This window comes from Eretmochelys imbricata, chromosome 4, assembly GCF_965152235.1.
Source record: "Eretmochelys imbricata isolate rEreImb1 chromosome 4, rEreImb1.hap1, whole genome shotgun sequence".
NCBI classification, from domain to species: Eukaryota; Metazoa; Chordata; order Testudines; family Cheloniidae; genus Eretmochelys; species Eretmochelys imbricata.
In genome coordinates this window covers 27,428,440-27,455,835 of record NC_135575.1, presented here as the reverse complement: position 1 = coordinate 27,455,835, position 27,396 = coordinate 27,428,440, and the positions used below count along the sequence as shown (strand labels likewise).

At 44.2% G+C, this 27,396-nt stretch overlaps 1 protein-coding gene across 1 annotated transcript in view; it reads right to left on the bottom strand.

Moving 5' to 3' along the window:
• Positions 1 to 21,125: 21,125 nt before the first annotated feature.
• LOC144263926 (melanopsin-like) overlaps positions 21,126 to 27,396 on the bottom strand; it is a 71,994-nt gene continuing 65,723 nt past the window's right edge. The window contains exon 10 of the mRNA XM_077815039.1: positions 21,126 to 21,756. Coding sequence (XP_077671165.1) covers positions 21,370 to 21,756 — 387 coding nt within the window. The 3' untranslated portion in view covers positions 21,126 to 21,369. The remainder of the gene's footprint in view (positions 21,757 to 27,396) is intronic.

The following is a 27,396-nucleotide window of genomic DNA, read 5'->3' as shown; positions in this document are numbered from 1 at the left end:
TTTCTACAGAGTAAACTCATAAGTTGTCCGCCCTCTATAACACAGAGGTATCTACAGCTCTTTGCTCCCCCAGGTATTAATCACTTACTCTGGGTTTAATAAAATCACTTTTGTCTTTTAGTAAGTATAAAAAGTAGGTTTTAAGTGGTTTCAAGTAATACGAGACAGAACAAAGTAAGTTACCAAGCAAAATAAAACACACACAAGTCTAAGCCTAATACATTAAGAAACTGTTTACAGGTAAATCTCAGGTGTTCCAATAAGATTATTTCACAGACTAGACTCCTTCCTAGTCTGGGCCCAATCCTTTCCCCGGTACAGTTTTATTAGTTCCAGTAGGCATCTTATGTGAAAAGCAGGGGCTCTCTCATGACTGGGACCCTCCTTTGTTCTCTTCCACCCCCTCTTATAGCTTTGGCACAAGGTGGGAATCTTGTCTCTCTGGATCCCCACCCCTCCTTCTAAATGGAAAAGGACCAGATTTAAGATGGATTCCACCATTCTTCCTGGACTGGCTTACACATACATGGGAAGGCTTGCAAGTAAACAGCCATTTACAACCAAATTTGTCAGAGTCAATGGGAGCCATCAAGATTCTAAACCATCAGTGGCCCACATTTTGTATAAATTACGATACCACCTCAGTTATACTTGATATTTCTAGCTTCAGATACAAGAATGATTCATAGAAAAGGATGAACACACTCAGAACATCATATGCTTTGTAATGACACCTTACAAGAGACGTTTTGCATGAAGCATATTTCAATTACATCGTATTTACACTCAAACATATTTCCACAAAACATTATAGACTGCAACGTCATACCATCTGGCAGCATATTTCTCTCACCAGCACTCCATACCCATAAGCGAAGGGAGGACTGAGTATTTGCAGCCTAGCCGTGACATAAGGTTGACAATTGAGCTGATTTAAAGTGCTGTTCTCCTAGCAAAAGTTACTATAAAAGTGATACTGCAGGGTTTGATGTTTGGCTTCCACATCAAACATGAAACATGAACTGGGGCCTGGTCTACACTACAAGGTTTTGCCAGTACAGCTATGTCTGGCGGGGGGAGGGAGGAGAAAAGGAGGATTAATTAAAAATAAACCCACACCTCCTAGCCAACACCCCCCGCCCCCCCCCCCCAATTTAGATGCAACCATGCCAACAGAAGAGTGTAATGTGGACACAGCTACCATTGATCTGGGAGGTGGTGCAGCTATCAGTCCTTTTATCAAACTCCTTGACAAAAAGGGAAGCTGGGGAAAACCATTCAAAATATATTGAAATTGTAGCAGGCAAAACAGAAAAAAGTTGGACATTTATTGTGTTTGTTTTCCTTCCTCCCCTCCCCTGCAGTTCTACATAGGACACGGAATTTAAACAGAGACTTCTAGGTCCTCCATCTCTCAGCCCTGGGTAACACTGGCTCCTCAGATGCTCTTAGGGCAATGGCTCCCTTCTTCACATATTAAACAAGTCGCTAAATAAGAGGCTTATAGCGACTATGGGAATGCAACTTATTTTGACACAGCATTTATGTTCAGTTTATGTTGAAAGATTCATCCTTAAACGAGTGTTTAATCGAAAAATTACTTTTTGGGTTTCAACCGTTCCTTGCTTTTGTTTGCTGTATTTCTAAAGCACACAGGAGTTGGTGGTTCTTTTCTGAACCAGTGAATATAAAACAGATTGAAATAAGGTTCCCACCTCCCCGCCCCATTTCTCTTCTGCTCACACATTACTTTTCTTGACATTCTGGTCCATCTTTCAGCAAGATGAATGATGAATTACAGCCTGTACCAGACAAAAGAGGTGCTGAAAAAGATGAACTGAAATGTTATATGACTATTAATAGTTATGTTTCACACACCTCCTGTTCCAAAAGCCATTCCTTGCTACTTCTTGTCCACTAACGTCTGGTTAGACCTAGTTGTCCTGACAGAACATTCTTCTAGTCCCCTTACGACTCAAGTACACTGAACAAACAGGTCTAGTAATGAAAAATGGATGGGCATTTAAAAAAAACAAAACAAAACACAGAAACCACCCCCCACCAAGTGTATCCACTTTCCTAAAGCCCATTACTCTCCTTCACCACTCTTTGCCCCGCTCCATCAACTCTCAGAATGTCTTCCACCTCAGACCTGCATAAGGCTGTGACCAGAAATCATCAGCAAGATGGTGATGACAGCGGTGTAGTGAGGTGGCAATGCAGCCATGGGTGCCAGGTTTGTATAATTTTTGGTGCTCCCAGAATGGGTCAAAGCAGAGCCATCCCATTCGTCAGATGGGCTGGGGCAGCCACTTCGGGGCAATCCGGCCCCAGCCTGCCCCACCAGCTCCCTGCATCACTCACGGGAGGGTGCGGAAGCCAGAAAGAGGTGGGGCAGAGGCTTGGGGGAAGGGGTGGAGTGGGGGTGGGGAGGGGGCAAAGCAGGGGTGGGAAGAGGTGGGGCAAGCTGGGTCACTTGCTGCTGCCGCCAGGCCCCCTGCTAATCCCCCAGGCCACCCTGGGCCCTGCGCTCCCCTGAAGAATGGACCCCTCCCCCAAAGTGTGGGCCCAGGGCAGTTGCCCTGGTCCATCCTATGGATGGGATGGCTCTGAAAATTTAAGCCCAAACATTGGTGGAGCCAGGCCCACGTTCCTGAATATTGGTGGAGCATGGGTACCACAGACCCATAGAACTCACTGCCTATGAATGCAGCATCAACACATTACCTTGGTGGGTGTCAGGCAGAGTAGGACAGCAAGGTGGAAGTTAACACATCCTTGCCCCCTGATGTACACCTGTAACAGGTAGCCTTTTATCGATTTCTTGGGGTGTGATCACATGCTCGAACATATGCTCCCCAAATGACCTTTGAAGCCACCACAGAAAATGCAGCAGTTGATTTTTTCCCCCTTTAAATTACGGGATTTTAACTGTGATGTCTCCTGACCCACCTCACAGCAACCGTTTGCTAGAGCAGTCAAGACATTTCTATCCTCCTTATTTGTCACTTCCTTCAGCCAAAGAGAGCAATCATAGGCTTAGAGGCCCTACTTGCAGACCTTTGTCTCAGCCTCTGATATTGAGGCCAATTATTGCAAGTGAAGCGCACCGCCCCTTCTCCAAGGCATCACTCCATGCCCGCCCATCCCTCTGAGGGTGGGGAAAGCAAGTAACATTCACATGCTCACTGTCATCGGGCTGGCTCAGAGGGCTGGGGTGTGGGATGGGGTGAGGGCTCTGGCTGGGGCCAGAAATGAGGGACTTGGGTGCAGGAAGGGGCTCTGAGCTGGGGTGGAGCTGAGGAGCTTGGAGCATGTGAGGGGACTGGGGTGTGGGAGGAGGTATGGGCTCTGGGTGCAGGTTCTGGGGTGGGGCTGAGGAGTGTGGGATGCAGGAGGGTACTCCAGGCTGTGACTGAGGTGGCTGGAAGGGGATCAGGGCTGGGGCAGGGGGTGCAAGCTCCAAGCAGTGCTTACTTCAAGCAGCTCCTGGAAGCGGTAGCATCTCCCGCCTCCGGCCAGCATGAACCTCCTTGTGGTTCCTGGCCAATGGGAGCTGCAGAGGCAGTGCTTGGTCGGGCAGCACACAGAGCCCCTTTCTGCCCCTATATGTAAGGGCCAGAGGGGGGACATGCCAGCTGCTTCCCAGAAGCTACGCAGCATGGAGGCTAGAAAGGAGCCTGCCAGCCCCACTGCATAGTGCCACCAACCGGCCGGTCAATGGCCCAGTCAGCAGTGCTGACCCAAGCCTCCAGGATCTCTTTTTGACCAGGTGTTCTGGTCAAAAAACAGACACCCGGTCAACCTAGGCAGAGCATAGGGCAAACCACCCACTGCGTAATCATGTCTTGCTGACCTCAGAGACTCTCATGAAGTATTAACTCCCTCCAGGTCCCATTCATGACTGCTACTGGGCAGCAGCAAAAGGAGTCCACCCATGGCAGTACTGCTTAGGAGAAGTGCTGCTAAGGGACAGGTGGAGCCACCAGAGCAATGTGGAGAAACCAGCCCTCCATATGGATACCCAAGACTTCATAAGACTAGATGGTCTCTGCTCCAAGGAGCCCCAGGAAACACAGGGCTAGGAGCCCACTCCCTATGCACTCCTCAAAACTGCTCCCATCTAAAGGGACAGCTGTGAACAAGCTCAACATCGTCTGCCTTGCTAAGTTTCCTGGCCCTTCTACTTCTCTCCTCTGGGTCTCTGTAGAATGAGAATCTAGCTGTACTGCTGTGGAGTTCTTATTCTTCCTCCAAACAGAATAGTCACACTCAAACTTAGCTCCTTCTAGGGGTGTAGTTTTTTTGGTAACTCACATATATAACCTCTGCCTAAGGTCTGTCCCCCCGAAGCGTGGCTATTGGTAGGGTTCCATGCAGGACCTTCCTTGCCCCAGCCTCAGCAATCCATCCCGTTTTCTAACAGTAGCAGATAAATTCTGTTATTACGTTGCACCTGTAAGAAGAGGTCAAACATTTGACATGAGGATTATTTCACCCAGGGAACCTGCATTTCTATGAACAGCTTTGGGGTATGTCTACATGGCGATTGCTGGCCTGTATCACTGGCTCAGGTTACAAGACTGTAAAAGTGTGGTGTAGACATTTGAGCTATAGCTAGAGCCCAGGCTCTGGGACTGCACAAGGGGAGGAGGTGGGGGAGAAGAGAAGGTCACAGAGCCCATGCTCCAGCCCAAGCTCCATGAGCCCGAGTCAGCTGCAGCTGTTTTATGGCAGCTTAGACAAACCCTTAGAGTCTGCACCCTGGTTTGAGAGCTCTGAGTACCATGAAGGAGTAGCACTTAAATTCTGCTTCACTTTCTTCTGCACTTAATGCACTCCCTTGTGTTCTTGTTGACTGATCACAGCTCTGCAAGTGCATATTGCTTTTTGAATGGTCAGCTCATGCTGTTGAATCTCTCTGCTTTCTTGGTCTCTAAACTTCATATTTTTATAGTAGAAAGTTGCCAATGGCATACTCAAATCTCTAAATTCAAAGCCATGATTATGGCTTTTTTTTAAATAAAAGATCCTATATACAAATAAGTTGCCGTGAACCTTGACTGCATTCCTTGTTGGAACACACTATGCCTCAGACACTCATTATGTCAGCCTGATTCAAGTTTCACCTTCCTTCAAACTAAAAATTGTTATAGATATCTAATACTTTCCCTGTTGCATGTAAAAATAGAGAGACCTTTGCCTCATCTGTTTTTTCCACTACTGCAATTGATATGTGGTCTAGCTGAAACCTTTACTGAAAGGGTTTCTGCTTTTCCATCAGACTACCAGCCAATTGCCTGTGACTGGAAGATTGGTTAATTCATCCATTAATGATGCCATTAGAGACTAGAAGCTCATGCATTCTCATTCCCTTCAGTATTGAGGCATTAGATATAGGCAGTGTGCCATCTGAAATGCAAGAGAGCAACTGTCACATGTGGTGCAGTGTAGCAGCATCACCACTCACCACTTCAGAATACATTAACATATGTGGCCTTCCAACTCTCACAGGCCTTTGTTTTAGTCTATAAAACAGGTTGCTACCATCCACTAATGGTGTCCCTTTGTTCTTGGAACAGGAAAACCACAAGTATTTAGAAGAATTCCCACCAGATCCTGCTACAGATGATCAATAAAGGTGGTTGTGACCACATTTGTATTTTTATTTACACACAAAGAAAAATGAAAAATGCTGTGGAGCACAAGAGAGAATCAGTGGGCCACAGTCAGAGTCAGAGTCTGAGTCAGAGTCTGAAGCGTGCTAAGGATGTTGAACCAGTCATAAAGGCTATTAAAAATGGAGGTACCTTGAGAGATCCCCACAGAAAGAAAGAATTTAGCAGAATCCTGCTCTCACCCCGCAAGCTATATTTTGACTTTGCAGCCACAAAGATCAATAGATTAGTTTTTGCATTAGAGCAGCTCTTCTGATCACCACCTCAGTCACTTCTCTTCCCCTTAGCAGCCCTGCTGTCATCCTGCTAGGCCTCCATTATCTGGAGGAAAACTCCCATCTTTTAGATTAAAAACATCCAAAAAAAGGACAAAGAATCCTCAACCTGTGGAATAAAACATTTAATCAGAAACCAGAACACAGACAGAGTCCTAAGAGTCATTGCCTGTTTTTTTTTTCCTTTCCAGTTTTATAAATCTGACAAAAGCTTTATAAGCTGGCAAATTTTCTTGTTGTCAATAGCTTATGATTAAGGCAACCCACCTCTTAGCAAAACAATGAAGATGCCTTTAAAGACAGGAAAAGCATGGGCTGTCAGCTTTAAGTGCTGCATATGATGCAGTGGGGCATTATGGGCTCACAAGAAAGCTAAATTGTTCAGAATACTATTCTGCTATGGAGCGGTGAATGATGATTATGGGTGTGCATTCTGAAGAAATCAAACATTACAAGCATTTGACGACGAGTCCTCCCTGCCCATAGTCTTCTTGTCTGTCAGGTTTCACATAAGCTAACCACAATCTACATGCAGAACAGCAGTACCCTACAGCAGAAGTTCTATGACAGAGGACAACATATGGATGAGACATTACATGGATTAATATTTCATGTAATCAATTCCAGGAAAATATGCCTGTTGTTTTGATAGCTGCTGTTCGCACTGGGAACTGTTACTATAACCCTTGAGATAACAGAGAGACCAGATGTACTTAATATGTAATATTTTATATCTAGGTATTTGTCTGGTCTCCATCACTGTGGCATCTGAATGTCTCTAAAGTATTTAAAAATAGAAACAGGACCACCACCTCCCCTCCATTTCTTCCTTTCCAGCCTGTAGAAGAAATTGCTTGATTCATTTGCTTATGTTTGTGAGTGTGTGTGAGAAGAGTTTATTATTGAAGAAGGAAAAGAAAGATTACTGATGTAAAAGAAATACTATATCCTCTGGGCTAGTCTACATGGTGCTGTAGTCTGCACTAGTGAGGTTTCAAACAGTTCCACATTAATACACACTAGGGAATCTTTAGTGCAGGCCAGCAGGGTCCATAAAGGTCAGTTAGGACAAGACACGCCAATGTGTATGAGAATTTATACCCTTTAGTGTAGACTAATGCACCATATAGATAAGCCCTTATGCTGCAAGGGTAGTTCGCCAAATTAATTTTTGGCCCTATTTTTGCAGGAGGTGCCAGGGGAACTTAAATGGCCACAAGTAGTCAGGCCTCAAGTCTCACTAGACAAACAGCACCTAAAACAGTACAGTTCCTTCTATCACAGTGCTGGGGTACTAGTCTGAATAGTGGGTCAGAAGAGGAGTTCCGCCTACATCTCTTTCTGCAGCCCCCAAGGTGTTCTACAGGACATCCCATTCTTGCCTTCTTGCAAGACCCATCCACCAGGATTGCGACCCAGCTTCCCTAGATAGAAAAAACATCTTTATAAACCAAGGAGACACTTCGCAATTCTTATGTGACTTTTCTTTTCGCTTATGACAGAAAGGGGTGGGGATACCTCTACTCACCAGAGGTGGTGTTTTCTTCTGGTCTTTCTAGGGAGTAGCTCTGCATGGTCAATGCCCCTTCCTTCAGCTGTGCTCCATCACTCTCTCCATCTTTGCCTGCAATCCCTCTCTTGCTCCAGGAACTGCTGCCCACTCTTCATGACTTAGCCCTCTGCCCAGGTCATTAAGGGAGTTCCTCTTCTGAAATACTTTTTCAGCATTTCTCCAGGTAGTCTTCTTGTCCACTACCCCCAAACAGTGCCACTCTGCCGTGGTCATTAGGGGAAATCCGGGTCCACCCTCTTCTCTGGGTTCCAGTCCAGGGCCTTGTAGGTAACAATTAAAGTCTACATCTTCAGCACTTAATGCTTTTGCCCCTGGATTCCATCTTACTAGACTTCTTCTCCCTTACCTCAGAAAGAAAAACTGCAAGCTTCCTGTTTGGGGCCTGCCTCCTTGCTTTATAGAAACCCCACCTGTTCCCTCACAGGTGAACCTTCTTCTAATTAGCTTCCTGCAGCTTAGCTCTCTCCCATTGGCAGCCTAATTGGCTGATTGGGCCCACTTCATGTAATTCAGCCCTCTTGGGGTTAGTGTGTGGCATACACCCCATCATTTTGTAATTCAAAAAGTGTTACGTTCTGGATGGAACAGGACTTTTCTTAGGTAAGTGAAACTGGATGTAATACCAAGTGGAGGAGGTTCCTTTCCTAGCCTGATTACATTTTAGCACTTTTTATCCTACATCTGTTCTCAGAGTGTCAGGGTCAGCTAGTATTGCTCTGTGTGACATAAAATTAAAGGCTAGTAAGCAAACTCTGATCATTCTTATGCTTTCCCCAGGTCAGTCAGAGGACATCAGTGCAGGTAATCATCATCATCATCATTATCCTGATGCCATGGTTGGTTGGTGGAAACATTATTATACTGGTACTTATTGATAGTCAGTGAATTTCAGGTATGTGAACAACAGATTGCATGGTTTTAAATACCTTGCTCTCTAGGTACAAGTACAAGCCAACTTTGTACGAGGAGGGACAGAAAGTTTTGGAGATATTCCAAGCACCATGTACAGCAAACATGCAGCATGAAAGTCAAAATATGGTCTGAAGCACTGCACTAGTTTTAATTGTGTGGTGACTTTCAAAATTGCCAGCATATTCTGGTGGAGAGTGCAAGATATGCCGACTGGAGGATCAGGAATTTTTACTGTCCTATTATCAACTCAGCCACCTTATCGAGAGGGCATATTTCCCTATGTTTAGGATGGCACTATTTATGATTTCCAAAAACGACAGCTTACATTTGCTGCTAAGAGGCTTGGGACTAGTTCTGTACAATACTGCCATTTTAAAATAGGGGCTGCGGAATACTTACTCAGCTGTGGGTAGTAACAAAAAAAAAAGCAAGTGGGACAAAATCAGGGAAAGTTTGGTTTAAAAAAGTACATTAACTAGATCTGAACATACGTATGAACAATCCCTGCCCCCCTTTTAAAATTAATTATAAAACATGTCAAATGTTATGGCAGACATCCCTGATTTTAAAATACAGTTTTTTTATTACAACCTTTATAAATCACACAGGATTAAAGGCATGAAGGTAGAATCAGTGGTAATGCCTGGATATAGGCAGCATAAGTCAGCTCTTCCAGGGCCTGAATAAAAGCTTATTGGTGTCAAGGACAATCTTACCCTCAGCAAATATAAATTTCCTTGTAATTATCTAGCTAAGTGGAACAAACAGGTCTTTCCTTTGCAATTTAATTAAACTGCTTTAGGAATAAAATAATAGATTTTTTGGTATTAATCCTACCTTCGTTTAAAATCTGATACTTTAAATGTTTTCTGCCCGTTTCTCTTGTAAATACCAGAACTTACTTTTTAGAATCTGTGAATGTGTCCAACCTCTGTCCTCTATTCAGATATTAAAAGACACTTCCCTTTGCTTTCTCACCTTTATAGCATAGAGGGGATTGTAAGGATAGGTAGCATGTTTTAAATGTGGGAGTGACTACTCACTGAGCTATAAGTTTATACAGTTGAACACAGTCAGGCCTTCTTTCGTGAATGAACTGAGGTTTTGCCAACTACCATGCTTTTATCACAAGGCCCATGATATATGGTGTTTGTCTTAAAGCTCCAATGCCTGGAGTTGAGTTCTTACAAGAGAATCTCAGTTTTCATAACAAAATTCTAGGTGTAGCCCTTCTGGATACAGAGTCAGAAAACGTGAACACTAAGGGTTCAGAAGTAGAAGGCAAATAAAAAAGACCCCAGATCTACTGTTTTTACAACACCATGATTTTAAGCCAGTCTCATGATTGGGAGGGCCTGACTTATGTTTTGGAGATTTTGAATCTTGGGCTCAGCAATAGCCTCCTAATCATTTATTAAACATTATAGAGAGAATAGACCCATATACCGCGAGGAGAAAGAGAAGCCCACTTCATCCATCTTTCTGATATCCTGCTGAAGGTTCTTTGTACACACGGTGCCTTTGGGGCTCTGCAGCTTTTGTGGAGGGATGGCTTGAGGGGAATGAGAGCATGGCTGGAGCCAGGGGATTGCTACTCTACACACCATCCCCCTCTGCTACACCAGCAGAATTTCCCATGTTAATAACTATAATGAGCAGTTTTAACTTCCGCACTTCTGTCTCAGGGATGGAAGGAGATGGGCTTTGCACCTCCATGGTCAGAGAACCTTACTGCCAGGAGGGAAGGAAAAATAAGAATGCAGCACTGGGGTGGGTGCCCCTTCACATAAATCTCTGCCCTTTTTCCGAATGCTCTAGACCCATTTGGAAGAAAGGAGAGCAGCAGAATATGGACCTGGATTTCAGAAAAGCAGACTTTGTCTCCATCAGGGAACTGATGGGCAGGATCCCCTGGGAGGCTAATATGAGGGGGAAAGGAGTCCAGAAGAGCTGGCTGTATTTTAAAGAAGCCTCAGTAGTGGCGCCGGAACAAACTATCCTGATGTGCAGAAAGAATAGCAAATAAGGCAGGCGAGCAGCTTGGCTTAACAGAGAAATCTTCGGTGAGCTTAAACACCAAAAGGAAGCTGACAAGAAGTGGAAACTTGGACAGATGACTCGGGAGGAGTATAAAAATATTGCTGGAGCATGCAGGGGTGTAATCAGGAAGGCCAAAGCACAATTGGAGTTGCAGCTAGCAAGGGATGTGAAGGGTAACAAGAAGGGTTTCTACAGGTATGTGAGCAACAAGAAAGTTAGCAGGGAAAGCGTGGAACCCTTACTGAATGGGGGAGGCATCTTGTGACAGATAATGTGGAAAAAGCTGAAGTACTCAATGCTTTTTTGACCTTGGTCTTCACAGACAAGGTCAGCTCCCAGATTGCTGCACTGGGCAGCACAGTACGGGGAGGAGGTGAGCAGCCCTCAGTGGTGAAAGAACAGGTTAAGGACTGTTTAGAAAAGCTGGACATGCACAAGTCCATGGGGCTGGATCTAATGCATCCAAGGGTGTTGAGGGCGTTGGCTGATGTGATTGCAGAGCCATTGGCCATTATCTTTGAAAACTCGTGGCGATTGGTGGAGGTCCCGGACGATTGAAAAAGGCAAATATAGTGCCCATCTTTAAAAAAGGGAAGAAGGCGAATCCGGGGAACGACAGACCAGTCAGTCTCACCTCAGTCCCTGGAAAAAACATGGAGCAGGTCCTCAAGGAATCCATTTTGAAGCACTTGTCGGAGAGGAAGGTGATCAGGAACAGTCAGCATGGATTCACCAAGGGCAAGTTATGCCTGACCAATCTGATTGCCTTCTATGATGAGATAACTGGCTCTTGGATATGGGGGGAAAGCAGTGGACGTGATATATCTTGACTTTAGCAAAGCTTTTGATACGGTCTCCCACAGTATTCTTGCCAGCAAGTTAAAAAAGGATGGCTTGGATGAATGGATTTTAAGGTGGATAGAAAGCTGGCTAGTTCGTCGGGCTCAATGGGTAGCGATCAATGGCTCGATGTCTAGTTGGCAGCCAGTATCAAGCAGAGTACCCAGGGGTCTGTCCTGGGGCCAGTTTTGTTCAAGATCTTCATTAATGATCTGTAGGATGGAATGGATTGCACCCTCAGCAAGTTTGTGGATGACACTAAGCTGCGGGGAGAGGCACGTACGCTGGACGGTAGGGATAGGGTCCAGAGTTACCTAGACAAATTGAAGGATTGCGTCAAAAGAAATCTGATGAGGTTCAACAAAGACAAGTGTAGAGTCCTGCACTTAGGAAGTAAGAATCCCATGCACTGCTACAGGCTGGGGACCGACTGGCTAAGCAGCAGTTCTGCAGAAAAGGAACTGGGGATTACAGTGGACAAGAAGCTGGATATGAGTCAACAGTGTGCCCTTGTTGTCAAGAAAGCTAACGGCATATTGGGCTGCATTAGTAGGAGCATTGCCAGCAGATCGAGAGAAGTGATTGTTCCTCTCTATTTGACACTGGTGAGGCCACATCTGGAGTATTGCATCCAGTTTTGGGCCCCCCCGCTACAGAAGGGAAATTGGATGTGGACAAATTGGAGCGAGTCTAGCGGAGGGCAATGAAAATAAGGGGGCTGGGGCACATGACTTATGAGGAGAGGCTGAGGGACCTGGGCTTATTTAGTCTGCAGAAGAGAAGCGTGAGGGGGGATTTGATAGCAACCTTCAACTATCTGAAGGAGGGTTCCAAAGAGGATGGAGCTAGGCTGTTCTCAGTGGTGGCAGATGACAGAACAAGAAACAATGGTCTCAAGTTGCAGTGGGGGAGGTCTAGGTTGGATATTAGGAAACACTATTTCACTAGGAGGGTGGTGAAGGACTGGAATGGGTTACCTAGGGAGGTGGTGGAATCTCCCTCCTTAGAGGTTTTTAAGGTCAGGCTTGACAAAGCCCTGGCTGGGATGATTTAGTTGGGGTTGGTCCTGCTTTGAGCAGGGGATTGGACTAGATGACCTCCTGAGGTCTCCTCCAACCCTAATCTTCCATGATTCTATCTGGAACCTGGGACATGTGATTGTGTACTCTGGATGATGGAAAACTCCTCCTCCAGAGAAATAATACCCAGGCAGGAGCCGTGAGTTGTATGGGCCCATGGTGCCTGTGCTCCACCAATATGAGAGCACGGGGGCCTGCCTCCACCAAAGTTTGGGGCCCAGTCTCTCCCCCGGCCCCATCTGCCACCTCAGCCTGCCTCCCCTGGAGCATCCTCTTCGGCCCCGCCTACTGCCGACGGGAAATTTAAAAGGGTCTGGGCCCCCCCCACCACCACCACCAGCAGCGCAACAGGGCTAAGGTGGCTTCCTGCCCGCCTGCTCCGCTTCTGGAAGTGGCCGGCAGGTCCCTGCTGCCCCAGGGGGGAACGCCGACTCTGCCAACTGCGGCCAATGGGAGCTAGGGGGGCAGTGCATGCGGGCAGTGATGTGCAGAGACTCCTCTGGCCCTCCGCCTAGGAGCTGCTGCCAGAGGGGGCTGTGGGTCACTTTCGTGAGTCGCCCAAGGTAAGCGCTGCACCCCTCACCCTCTCCAGCACCCCACCCCCCTGCCCAAGCCCAGATCCCGCACCCAAACATCCTCCCAGAGCCCACCCCCTGGCCCCAGCCCAGACCCCGCACCCAAACTCCCTCCCAGAGCCCACCCCCTGCACTGCCCCAGCCCAGAGCCTGTACCCAAATGCCCTCCCAGAGCCCAACTCCTCCCACACCCAAACTCCCCCCCAGAGCCTTAGGCAGGTGTGTGTGTATGTTTGTGTGGTGGTGGTGGCGGTGGTGGTGGGGCGTGGGGACTTGGACCTGTTCTGGGCAGCAGCAAAAATTATACAAATCTACCGCCCCTGTACCCAGGAACTCTGCATGGTTAAATACACGAAGTTTCCCAAATAACCTACAGTATTGCCAATTCTTGCAACTTTATCATGTGTCTGTTGGGTGGTTTTCTTAAAGCCTCAACTCCTAGAGTCAGGTGATAATGTGAAAATTTCACCTTTCAGTTCAAGAACAGGATGTTTCTAGCCCTCTTGATCGCAGAGAACAGCATGAAAACATGATCCCTGATGGCTCTAAAACAGAAGGCAAATAAAAGCGTATTTTTTTTTACTCTCATTTTTTTAATCTTACTAGATTCAACCTATGCTCCCCTTTTCCCTGCACTCAACTACACTGTTTTCAAAATCTGCTTCCAAATTTTGTGGCCTGAACCCTTCTCTTTCAGTACAGTTTGGAAACACCACTACCATCAAAAACGGGGGCGGGGTGGGGGGTGGGGGAAAGGCCTGTGGGAGTTTCTTATCTGGATATCCTACTAGCTCCATTGCTATCCCGGCCTGACAGGAACAATGTGGCCTGTAAACCTCACCCAACAAGAAATACATCATTGTCTCAACAGTACCCGAATGTGCTATTACCACCAAATGGTGAAAGACTGTCTGTGAAACACCTTCAAAACAGTGCTTAGAAGCTGTGCCAGGAAAAAATAATCATGCAAGAAAATAAATCCAGCCCAGCACAAAAACAATGGCTCCCTGAGGAAGCAGCCTGTGCCAGAAGGGAGACATGCCAGAGCATCTTAAAGAACCACCGCAGCCACTCCCAGAGTGGGCAGCATAATAAAACAATACAGTACCACCCTCTGCTTGCCGAACTGCCTTGGCCTAACAGATCATCACTCAAAGCCAGTGAGGCCGAGGAGTTTAAGACTCAGGAGAAAGACAAACCAGACCATTAATAGACAATGCAGTTATTTTATTTTGCAGCCTTGAGGGAGCCTTTGTGGCGTGACAAATATTTGTCCTACCTAGCAACGTGTACGTGGTTTACACATAGTTCCTGTGGGCAAGAGGCAGCCACACATAAAAGCAGAAGATGAGCTGAGTCTTCAGAATCAGCTGCAGCAGAACCCTCTCCACCTTACAAAATCCACTGCACGAGAGGAATTCTCTTCATGAAGAGAACTCTGTTTTAATGATGATGTTCAAACTCATTTCCATAAAATTACCATGTGGAAAGAATGACAGAGCTTCTGTCCATTCCCCAACTACCTCTGGAAGTTAGGCTCCAGATCCTCAAAGGTATTTAGACACCAAACTCCCATTGAAATCAGTGGGAATTAGGCATCTAAATACCTTGGTGTATCTGGGCCTTAGTAACTAGACATGTTTGATGTGTGCTTCTTGTTAAGAAAGAAATTCACGACATCCTATTAGATCAGATGATAGAACATCTGCCTATTGTTTTACTCAACCACGAATTTAGGCTCAGAAACCTCCAAAAAGTATTTGAAACTCCCAATAACTCATTCAGCTCAAAACTTTGAGTCTAGCAGCAGGATTACTTGGGGATTTTTTGTTTTATTATTGTGCCAAATTAATCCACTGTCCAAGATTATCCACTGTTTGATGTCCCTTTCATTAATCCCTCTCTCAGTTTAATTTACAAGGGAAGTTGCAGCCTCTGTGGAGCATTTTAGAAAGGATTGCAATGCCAGAATTTAAAGGAGAAATTAGTTTGTAATCAGCACATTCTACTGGTTGTGGCAGGGATCTTCACCACTTTGAAGATTAAACTATGATAGGTATCAAACAGAATCAAGAAGCTTCCTTTATACATTCAGAGTCGACTGATCAGATAACTTGATATAAATTCATTCCGAAACCACAAGAAGTTTTATCATACTTGAATCTTCAAACAGAATGCCTACTGTTCAAGTCTCCCATTAGAGGTGGAGTCACCCTCGACACCTACAATTAAGGTTGCCTAACACTTTCCACTGTAGACTCCTGGTTTGGTTGCTTAGAGAGTTATTAAACTTTAACCATTCCATCTGACATTTGCCACACTGCTGTCTGCTGATTTTTTTTTATTTGGAAGTTTTAGACCATAGGGTTTGGCTGTTTCCAAAAACACTGCTAATAGAAAAACAGTGGTGCTGTTAAATATTTCCATCTGTTTCTTTGAAAAGCTTCATCACTTCCATGCTTTGGAGCGGGAACTTGAAATTTGGAAGGGGGACACCTCAGGGAGCTGTATTTTGCTGTTCCCATTAAAATCCACCCACAGTTAGCTCAGCTATAAACCTCTGAAAACTACCATTTTCATAGGTGTAGTTGAGTTTATTAGCAGCTTACTGCTCAAACCTTTGAACAATCTTAATCTACTGAGCATGTTCTCAGGCACAGAGGTAAAGGGCTAACACTCTTATTATTTATAATTTTTTTATTATTTTTTCCAAATACAACAAATATACCAAAATATCAGATTCATCATAATACAGTGTAACCCTTCTGCCCCTCAGAGTTGGAAGCAACAAGGGCCGGGTTCAATATCTAGGGGATCCATTCCAATAACACAATGCAAACCGGCTCGAGCCCCCACCCAGTGACCTAGGACAAATATATACCACCCCCGCTGGGTGCCTCCAAGAGGCAATACTTCCCCTCTCGCAAGCACATAGTCTGAGTGTAGCAAAAAGCCTTTTAATAACAGAGAAAGACAATGTGGCATTATGTTGGGAAACACCACCAACAGGATTCATAACACAACCCATGAGCAAAACAAAACCCACCCCAAGCAAATTGGGGCATGCCCTTTCTCTTTGGTTCTTGAGTCCAGCAACCCCAAATCACCCAAAGTCCCAAAAGTCTCTGTCCCTGGTCAGGGCAGCCCCAAAGTTCAAAAGTTTATCTACAGAGCTTTACCTCCCAACCTGGGTGGAGATGGAGGCGGAGGTAAGAGGCACCTTACATGATCTGAAGCTGACTGCCCCACAGCTCCATAGGCCTTTGCTCCGCTCGCCGCACCACGAACTGCTTCGCTCAGCGGCCCACAAGCAGCGCCCGCCGTTCCACGAACTGCTCCGCGTCCCACCAGCAGCTCCCGCCGTCCTATGATCTGCTCCACCAGCCTGTCCACAAGGCACTCCAACCGTCTCGCAAACTGCTCCACAGTATATCTTCAGGTTCCCCCACTACTTAACACAACGCTCAGTGATTTCAGCTCTTAGTCAGTTCAGCTCTTTGGTGAATTCAGCTTGTAGTAGCGGAGCCTCAGTGCTGGTGCACTATTAGCCTAAAGTGAGCTCAGCAGTCTGTAACTAGACTTCTAATGAAAACAAAATCAGCTCTGATATTCCACAGTGGAGAGAGGAAGAAGTGCAATTAGCATGTAAGGCCCTCACCAAGGGGCCCATGCCACCAAGTATTAATACTTGTCCCCAGCCTCTCTCAATTCACAGAGTTTTGGAACCCATGACCCTTGCCTAGTGAGTGCTACTTAGTTGATGGTGAGTCCCTCCATCATAACAAAAGGCCAAGTACAGTTCCAAGTACAGTTCCCATAATCTGGGTAATAACAATTTATTCTTCCTGCCCCAATAACAGAGACACTGGGGATCCACAGCAGCCAAAGTGACCATTTGGGCAGCTATGGCCTCATTCTAGGCGGGGTGGGTGTGCCTATGCAAATGAGATTGGCCCCTGAAGTTCTTTTCCACAACTTGCCACACCTCACCACCGGATGTCAGGGTGGAGCTCATCCTGACACTGCTTACAACAGAAAGGAAATAAAGAGGGTTAGACTAATGGAAGGGGAAGGAAAGCGACATCTCTCTCTTCAGGGTCTATGTTAATTCCAGACCTCTAAAAAGTCAGCCCAAATTGCTTTGAATTCCCTTTCTGAAGAATGCCAGTCATTTGTTAGCTGTGAGGTCAGCCGCATCACTGGTCGGGATAGACTTTTCCATTTTTGCAGGATTAATTTTGTAGGGACCAAAACTGCATGTTAAAACCATGCCGCCTTGTTACTAGCTAATCTCCAGGTATCAGGAATATATCCAAGAATTAAATGTAAGGAGACAGGCTCCAACTTAGCATCCAATATCAAATTGGTCCTTTAACCCACTTCATACAGGAAGTCTTGATGAAGGATCATTCCCAAAACATATGAGCTCATGTAGTACCAAAGGAGTTACATTTTCAACAGAAGTCCGCATTTATGTGGCCCATAACCGATAGCCTATGCGGGGACCAGAGTACTGGAAAAAGCTTTTGGTTAATAAGTTGTAGGCTCAGGTCTATAGTTGCTTTTTAAAGATTAGAGACAATTGTTTTCCAGTGGTTCGCAGATAGCTGTGTATCCAAATTTCTTTTCTAAGCAACTTTCAAATTATCAATCTTCAGCTGAGTTTTTGGGCCAAAACACTGGATACCATTGGCTGAGAAAATCCAGGAAGTTTCCTCCAAAATAATAAAAGTTCTGGAGGTCCCAATGCATCTGGTCCAAATTCATTCCTAAGTAAATGCTTTAACTGAGATATTTCCATGCTCTGGAGCAGGGCAAGCCAAATTGTGGCTGAAGATCTACAATGTTTTAAAATGATCATTGTCAATTAGCTGTGACAGTGTCATAATTCCTCCATGTCAAGGTTTTGTCACTAATGTTTAGGACAGGATTACTCCATTGGACCATCTCTACATGGAAGAATGGATGGAAGCAGAGCCTTTTTTACCAAGCTCGCCTCACAACCGTTATTGCGAAGTGCGAACGCTGTTGATGGGGATGGTGCAGCAGCTGCCGTTTTGTTCTTATTTTGACTTTTATATTTGGTGCACTCTCGCCAGCTCAGTGACTGGGAGTGTTGAGTTTCGTTTGAAGGCTAGTTTTAGATGGAGGGGGACCCAGCAGGAAAAGCACAACTGACTTTTGAAATGATAAAAATTATTTTTAAAAAGTATGCAAATATAAGCAATAAACAGCAAACATTTTTGGAACAAAATTTCTATTTTTGTATCAGATTAGAGGATTAACATTTTTCTCTCTGTGAAATATTTTACAAGGTGAGATTGTTTTACTTTCGATAGTAAAGGATTATGTCCCCATCCTTGTACTGTTTGTGTACTGTGAGCAAGAATTAGTGGTATGTGTATGTAGAAATGGATTTGCATGTGATTTACATTTTCTGTGTAGTATAGAGTTTGTCGCACTAACAAGAAAATGACAGGAGGGTAACACAGAAACTTTATAAAATGAGTGACAGAAATGCTGCAGGACCCTTGCACGATTGAGATTTGTGAAAATGTGTGACAGATTCAGGAAGGATGAGCATCCCAGCAGAAAAACACTCCACTCATATAATTTTTCAGTGCAATCCCCATACTGGGATATTTATGTATAGTACCATGCTATGAATTATCAGCAAAATATGAATCACTGCCAGCTTCTGTTTGACCACATATGTGGGACATCTGCAGACTCAGCGACTGCTCCCATGTCTGACTTCACTCTGTAGTTTAACTGTCACATGCTTTTGAAGTATTAAAGGGACACTATCAACTTGAAGCATGATTAATTCACACCCCCGCCACCCCACATGCTCCACAGATAAAATAAATTTCATATTCTACTCCTATATACTCCTGCCAGACTTTAGGGTGTTACAATCAGTTTCCCTATCTTTTAGACAAGGTTCTCCCCTCCTCTGTGTGAAAGCATACCACAGCAGAGGAACTCATTATTTATATAGGAGAAACTATGAACAAACTATGGTTGTGCAAAAAGTGCTGGCAAATGCATAAACAAGCAGAAAAATAGAGAAAAAAGTGTATTTTTCACTTGCAGTTACATGTTACTTGTAACAACAGTATGTAAACAGCTTTCTGGCAGTAGTCTATGAGGGTTTTTTTATGTTGGTATTGCTTTAAATGAGGGGGTGTAGTATGTTTGGGAATGCACACTGCAGATTTTCCAGGTCTTTCCAGGAAAGGGAACCAATGATATAATACCTGCCCTTGGCCCCATCTGAACCAGTGGGAAAAATACTTCAGCATTCAAAGAGTTTAAATAAGGACTTATTTCTTATTCCAAACCTTTATTTTACCATTGTTTTAAACTAGAACAGGTTGAAGCCTACCTTCTGCAGCCCATTGATTCATGGGAAAAGGAAATGTTTAACAGACCTGCAGTCTAAGACTTATGTTACATATGGATCCAGTAGCAAAAATGCATGCATGGTACATTTGTTTTAAACAGAGAAATCACAGAAGCAAACAATTGCTCATTAATGGCTAGTAAGATTCAGGACTAAGATCAAAGTGTTTTGCCAAAGTTATTAATTGGTTTTGGTCAGGCTCCTCAAACTTGGGTGTCTGTAGTTGAAGATCTCAATAGAAGACGCCTGATTTTCAGACATGCTGAGAAACCAGTTTTCACAGAAATCCGTGGGAGCGCTGGGTGTTCAGCACCACTGAAAATCAGGCTACTCCTATTGAAATGTTTACCTTTAGATGCCAAGGCCTTAGCTTCTCACAAACTTCAGCATGTACCTAATGAATGCATGCGAGGGGTCCCATCAACTTCAAAGCAACTCCTCACATGAGTAAAATTAACAAGTGTACCGGGGGGCCGGGAGGATTAGAGCCCAAGTTTGAAAAGGTTGTCCCTTTTACTTTAATGTGCTCTCTCTCCAGCCATTCCTTTAAAACCAAACCAAAACAAAAAAACTAAACACGGTTAGGACTTCTCTCCTTAATCCATTTGTATGAACAAATACATATATTTTCTAAAAGTGGGAGACTGAGTCCTTACTGTACATTTGTATGTTGCTCTTCATCCAAAAGTGCAAACAGAGTGGTTCACAAAAGTCCTCTTTTCCCCAGTCCCAGAGATTGCTTTGTAGCTGCTTCTGACTGCCCTGGTTTCTGGAAGGAGCAATGGCCTGCTGGATCTGTGTAATTGTGGATCCATAAGTCCTAGCTCCTCTCCTCTCCCATATTTCCCCCTCCAAACCCCCCTCACATAGAGCTCTGCTCATTGATATGCAGAGAATGTGGACACTCTGCACAGGCTTCAGCAGCCTGCCTCCTCATGCAGGAGAACTGCACTGGTTGTGCTGTGTCTAGGTCCCTCCTGCCACCAAATGTTATTACCAGGAATTGCACATGTGTAATTGAAAGCAGAATTTGGCTCTAACACGCCTGCAGGAAAAAGAATGAACAGGGTGGGAGAACAAAGTTCCTGACAGGCACTGGATAGATAGATGACAAGACAATCATGATAGACAACATGAAGTCATAAGGAAAATGCGTGGAGGGCTAAAGAGAGAAGGTGAAAAGTGTGGATGCTACAGATTGGTGTCCCAAAACCTTAAATGGTTGGATCTTTTGGGCCTTGCCCTCTTCCCCTCACTCGCAAACTACCAGGTTCTTTTTTTGTCCCGGTATCAGCTCCAAGAAAACTTCATAGTTTTCAGCTAAACTGGCTGGAAATCTTCAGTTCCTGAGGCGAACCATGGAATCTTCTGTAGCAGTGATGCACCAGCCAGTTCCGTGGAATCTGAGGTGTGTCTGAGCTGCAGCTACAATGGAAGCAATGAAGTCTTTTCAGGGATGGAACTGCAGAGAAAGTTTCTGTAGGTAACAGATCACCTCCAGAGACAGACAGCACCCACAACAGTGTATATCTCTAAGCACTTTTATGGTTGAAGGGGGAGTCTAGAGTGACCTCTAGAAAGTGCTGGCTCCAGGTGCATGGAAGTGGAGAAAGAGTCATGGTCATGGGAATTTCAAATGTACTTCCTAACAAATTACCATAAACTTCAAAATTAATTATTTTTCTGTTATTTTAAAGCATCCTCAGGAGGTGTGGTGAAAGCTTGTCTCTCTCACCAATCATGGTTGACTTGAAATACTCCATTCTAGTTTGCTGCGAGATATTCCACTGATCATTTTAGCAGCACCATCTAAAAGGCTGTTTCAGTGTCTGAAGAGGTCTGAACAAAGATAAATTCAAAGACTGCCTAGTGACTATAATACGAACAAACAAAAAGTCTGAAGATTTAATCTAGAAGGTTTTAGGTATTTGGTATAATAATGTGGAGAAGCAGCCAAGAAAACAATGAACAGAAAGTTTTCTTTTTTACACTTATGACAGAAACTTCTCAAATGCTTCAAGGAAATCTGTGGAAGAGTTAAGCCCGTCTATGTCCAACAAATTATTCTTGCCATGAAAGTGGAATAAATCAGTCTCTTCTGCCTCTCCATTTTCATGTTCTTCTTGTCCTTCAACGAGGTTGGTCTCGGAAGTAGGAATAACAATGATACGTGGGATTGCAGTACTAATGATGGAGTCCAGGCCTCTGTTTATTTGAGTTTCCCTTTGTGAGGTATCTGAGCCTCTTCCTTTGCTGATGCTGTTCAAGCCAACGGGAAGAGAAGCTGCTTTTAAGGAACTGGTCACAAGTGCTTTAGGGGAATTCTGTAGGACTGACCTCCCAAGCAGCTTCTGCAGGTAGCTGGAGGAGAGCAAAACCTAGGGTAAAAACAACACTAAATCTTTAGTACCATCATTTGACATATAACAATTGTAGGTTATCTCACCCCACTGAAACTAGTATTTGAACTCTCTTGTACCAGTCCATTACATTTTAGGTGCCAGTTCTCTTGAGCGGTTTCCCCATTAATATTTGAGCCCATGCCCCAAAATAAAATCAGTATCATGTGATCAATGTATTAAAATTCACCGAACTGTCAGTTTTAGAAATGCACAACATATACAACAAAATACTAAGTGAAGTAAAGAGACACGTATTTGGTCAAACATTTTCAAAAATTTGTAGGTAATGGACATGATCCCATTTTATGGAGCAGCACATTCTTAAACACATTAAAGCATTATTTATCCATTACTAATCTGGAACTGTATTGTACCCATTCTGCCATAAGTTTTTATGGTTACTGGGCTAAATCCTCAGCTGCTGCAAATCAGTACAACTCCATTGTCTTCCACTGGAGCTGTGACAATTTACACCATCCAAGGATCTGACCGACTTCCTGTTTAAAAAAAAAACAACCTTCCAAGGAACACATTTATATATAAAAAGGGAGAATTTTTTTTCAGGCGTCCCAGTAATGACACAGCATTATGCTGCTGCATGAAAACTCTTTGGGGATGAAAGCAGAAACTTCCATGTGCTCACTATCCAGAGTGAGTTTATTTCACAGCATCTTCTATTCTTTCTGTTCTATACAGGCTCTAATACTGCTCTCATCACTGTAATATCTGAGGGTACATCTACCCTGCAATAAAAGAACTGGTGCACAGACCCAGGTCAACTGAATTTGGAGCATGTAGCTTGGACTATGGGGCTAAAAAGTTGCAGTGTAGATGTTCAGACTCAGGCTGGATCCTGGGCTTTGAGACCCTGTGGATGGGGTGGATTTCAGAGCCTGAGCTACAGCCTGAGCCTAAATGTCTAGACAGATATTTTTAGACTTGCAGCCTCAGTCAGATGACACAGGCTCTGGGACTTGGTGCTGCGGGATTTTTATTGCAGTGTAGACATACCTTCAGGGTTTTAGAATAGCCTCTGCCCCCACCCTTACGAAAGTTCCAATCCTGGATCAGATGCCTCATATATGCTTTACATGTTATTTCTCAAACATTTTAACACATGAAACCTGTCACATCCTGGAACCTTTTTTCTGTATAATGAACAAAGAAGGATCTCAGATTAAATATTAATTCTAACAGTTTGATTCTTCGTATCTTTATTTTCTTAAAATTCCATTTTCCCTGTCACAACCACAGTAACAATTTCAATAGTTATGTCCTTGGATGTTTCCCATGTACCTTGTCCTCCCAGTAGGTGGCTCTGTAACCACAGGAAATATAGATAGTACCATATTTAACAAAAATTAGGGAAAAGAAAAATAATTCCTTCTTTGGCTTCAGAAGCTCTTCACTTTCTGTTCACTCCGATTGATTTATAATTTCATGATGACCATTTTAGTTTACCTGGGACGCTCAAAAGATCAATCATCATCAGGAGTATAAAAATCATAAGAATCACAAGAATGCAAAGAGCAGGGAGAAAAGAAGAACGGTTTAATGGGGTGACAACAAAGACATTCGCGCCAGCAAGATACCTCACTGAATGATAGCGTTGTATCAGTCCTTGTCTTTGAAGGCTCATGACTTTCCAAGACTAGGGGGAATTGTTAAAAAAGTACCATTTGGACTAGTATTAAAATATGGACCTTCAGTATTCCTATATGACAGGTTTCAGAGTAGAAGCCGTGTTAGTCTGTATCCGCAAAAAGAACAGGAGTACTTGTGGCACATAAGCATAGCCCACTTCATCGGATGCATAGAATGGAACATATAGTAAGATATACACACACACACACACACAGATAAGTTGGAAGTTACCATACAAACTGTGAGAGGCTAATTAGTTAACATGAGCTATTATCAGCAGGAGAAAAAAGAAAAACTTTTATAGTGATAATCAAGATGTCTCATTTACAGTTGACAAGAAGGTGTGAGGATACTTAACTTAAGGAAATAGATTCAATATGTGTAGCTCTTCTATATATTATTGTTTCTCTGCCACAGGTATTTCTGTAGTGCCTATCTGCATTGTATGTCAGCTAACAATATTTGCCTTTTAATCTACAGATATATAGGAACAGTAGATATTGCTATCTTTTGGGAGCATAGGTGTGCAAAGCAGGTATGGGGACTGCCCTGTGAGATCATCGTAACTGTCTGCATTTTATGATTAGAGCCTCATTTCATACTACCCACATAGCCTAGTCACTGTCACATGACACATCTACTTTCCCGGACCTGAGGAAAAGCTCTGTGTGCCTCGAAAGCTTGTCTCTCTCACCAACAGAAGTTGGTCCGATAGAAGATATTACCTCACCCACCCTTGTCTCTCACATGTTTTAGTGTCATTCTAGATTTTATGTGTAATCATGTCAGTCCATTGCCACAGGCCATTTGTATCATTCCTCCCTAACACAGCAAGCACGCTCTCCCAACGGGCTGGCAGCTCTGGGAGGCATTGCCCCTGGGGTGGTGATGAACTACCACACTCTGGCTTTGGCTATATGTCAGCACCCCGCAGCAATTTTGCATTTGAATCAACTTACGAAGATATCTTAGGATACAATAAGTTTCCAGATCTTGACAGGATGGCAGGTTTTTCTTTTTTTTTTTTTTTTTAAGGAGGAGTAGAGGAAAGTGAGATGATTCTCTGCCTCAGAAACTTTATTATATTGATAAATACAAGGACTAAATGATCCTCTGACCTGACTACAACTCACAGCAAGATCAATAATAGGTTTAAAGTGTTGCAACCAAAATCTGTTGTCAACAATCTGGTCATGCTATCTAGAAATCTAAAGTAAACGCCTAAAAGATCAGCTTTGTATTTTTAGGGCAACCAGAAGACCTGATGTTGAAGTGCTCTCATTGATCTTGACAAGAGGATACATGCTGGAAGCTATTGAAATATGCTTGTGCATGTAAGCATCACAAAGAAGCGCTTCACACCCTGCACCTGGGACACTCAGTGTGAATATTGTGAAAGCGCCTATCTGCAGCACTATAAACCCCATATGTCAGTGAATAGTACTGAGAACAATAGAGTGCAGGAACCCAATCAAGGGCTACTTATCAGAACTACCTGACAGCCATCCTTCGAGGACAAAAATCAGCATAGCCTCTGATTCTTCTTGTGGAGAACAGTGTGGCCAAGTTACAGTCATTAAAATAATGAATTACGATAGGTCAACATGTCTATGAAGAAAACCTCAGATTTCTACCCCCCACCCCCCACACAGCTTCTCTCTCAGGAAAAAAAAGAAAGATGGGGGGGGAAGAAGAGATTGAATTTGGAGTTCGGGGTGTCTGGAGGGAATCCCGTAATCCTTCTTCCTCTCCACTGTCTTAGGTGTTATGTCCTGACATGGATCTAGCAAGGGAGCTCTGAAGCAAGGTGAGGTCACCCAGTTTGGGTTCACTCCTTCTGGCAGGAACTGAACATTTCAGGCACCCAGCCCTGTGACTGAGGGTTAGATGGAGACTTCACAGTCAGGCCCTTTTCCTACTTTCTTCTGCACAGAGGCTCTGATCCTCTACTGTTTCCATGGCTTCCAAAGCCAAGGCCTAAATATAGCACCTCTATATAAAATACTAGCTCCTTCCTCACAAAGAGACAGGAACAAACTGGAGGTCTGGGCACAGAGGAACAAATCCTCACCTGTTGTATATCAAAGTAGCTCCATTGATTTAAGAGGAAATATGCCAATTCACAGCAGGTGAGGGTGTGGCCCATGGTGCTGACCGAGGTGGGATTTGGCACCAAATCTCTTGCTCCCAATAGGTCCTTCACTGACACCTGAGGAGCAGACCTACTCATTGTCCACACTGGCTCACCAAGCTGGAGAAAGCTGGCCTAAGTGGTGGCTCTTGATCTCTGTCATCATTGTCTTTTTTTGGTTTTAAAGTGATGAAACTGGTTGATGTGACTTTTGCAGTGGCACTGCCTGGAACGAAAGAAAGTGAGGATTATTCTGTCAATAGAAGGAGGTATCACACCACACTAAATTATTTAATTTACGTAGCCCAAGATTTCATAAAGCCTTAATGTTACTCTGCAGCCAGCAGCAATGTTTTATTGGGCCAGATTCCCATTTACATTAAGGCCCCTTTACACCATCCTAGCAGTGTAAAAGGGCCTTAAAGTAGAAACAAACTGCATTTACACTCACTTTAAGTCCCTTTTACATTGCTTTAGCAGCATACAGGGGCCACAAATGTGAATGAGGATCAGGCCCATTATTTATACAGCAGCAACTTTGTGGTGGATACTTTCACGGATGAAAGTGGAGGTCCCTGCCTCAGAGAACATGCAATCTAAACAGACAGCACATAGATGAAGTACAAAGATGGGACTCAAAAGCACGAGCTGACAATATCGTACAACTTGTCAGTGACACAATCATTCTTATGCTGTTTTATTGTTTTTTTCAAAAACTATTTTCTACTGCCTGCTTTGTCAACATTTATAAAGGGGAGGACTAAGGTTTTCCAGGCCTTGTGGAAGAAGTGACATGAAAGAGACACCTGAAGGTAGAGTCAGTGGATGCGTTCAGGAGTCAGGAGATCAGTTTGCTGTGATTCCCAGGATAGCTTCTCACTTAAAACTATGCTGTCTCTAGAAAAAAGAACCAGAGATCCAGAAGAAAAGAAAGGTGACTGAATCAGGTGACACTTCTTATGGTGTATTGTTCGTTCAGTTAGACATGTCGTAGGTATTGCCATGAAGAGCTGGGTACTAAGAAACCTGGGGTTACTAGCCAACCTATTAGTAGGGTGGGTATTGAGAGTCTTAGGCCTTTGTCTACTGAAGGTGTAGCATTGGCATATTTTCCCATGTGATTCACAGCAGTACTGTATCTGGAAGTCCAGTGAGACTGAAGTGTTGGTAAGAGCTGATTCAGGGGTGATCTGAAGTCATCTTCCGAAGTTGCACCTCTGGAAAAGTGACACTTCTGAGAAAATGACATCAAACTGCAGCAGTTTGGTTTGTAGTTTTATTGCATCCACAAGAGATGCGCTCAGTACTCACCATCTCCAGTTTCAGGGAGAGAAGGGGGGCAAGCTGCCAGACTTTCCCACTCTCAGGGAGAAATGGGAGTTTCTCTCTCCTCTTCCCCCTCAACAAAGATAAAACATTTTTTTAATGTATACTAAAATGAGGGTGCAAAAAAAAGTGGCTTCCACTACTTCTGAATCTGACTTGAAACCCTGATTTTGTAGCAAATGGAGTCGGTCACAACATGGAGGTGGGTTCCTTAGATTTGGGAGTGGGATGAGATCAACCAGGGCTGGAGGAGGTAAACATGCTGAGATGAAGCAGTCAGGTTCTTAAATTCATCCCCACTAACTGCGCTACAAGTCAGCATTTGATCTGGCTTTGGAATGGCAGGTTGCTTTTCCAGCTGTCTAAATATAAAGGGAAGGGTAAATCCCTTTGAAATCCCTCCTGGCCAGGGGAAAACTCCTCTAACCTGTAAAGGGTTAAGAAGCTAAAGGTAACCTCGCTGGCACCTGACCAAAATGACCAATGAGGAGACAAGATACTTTCAAAAGCTGGGA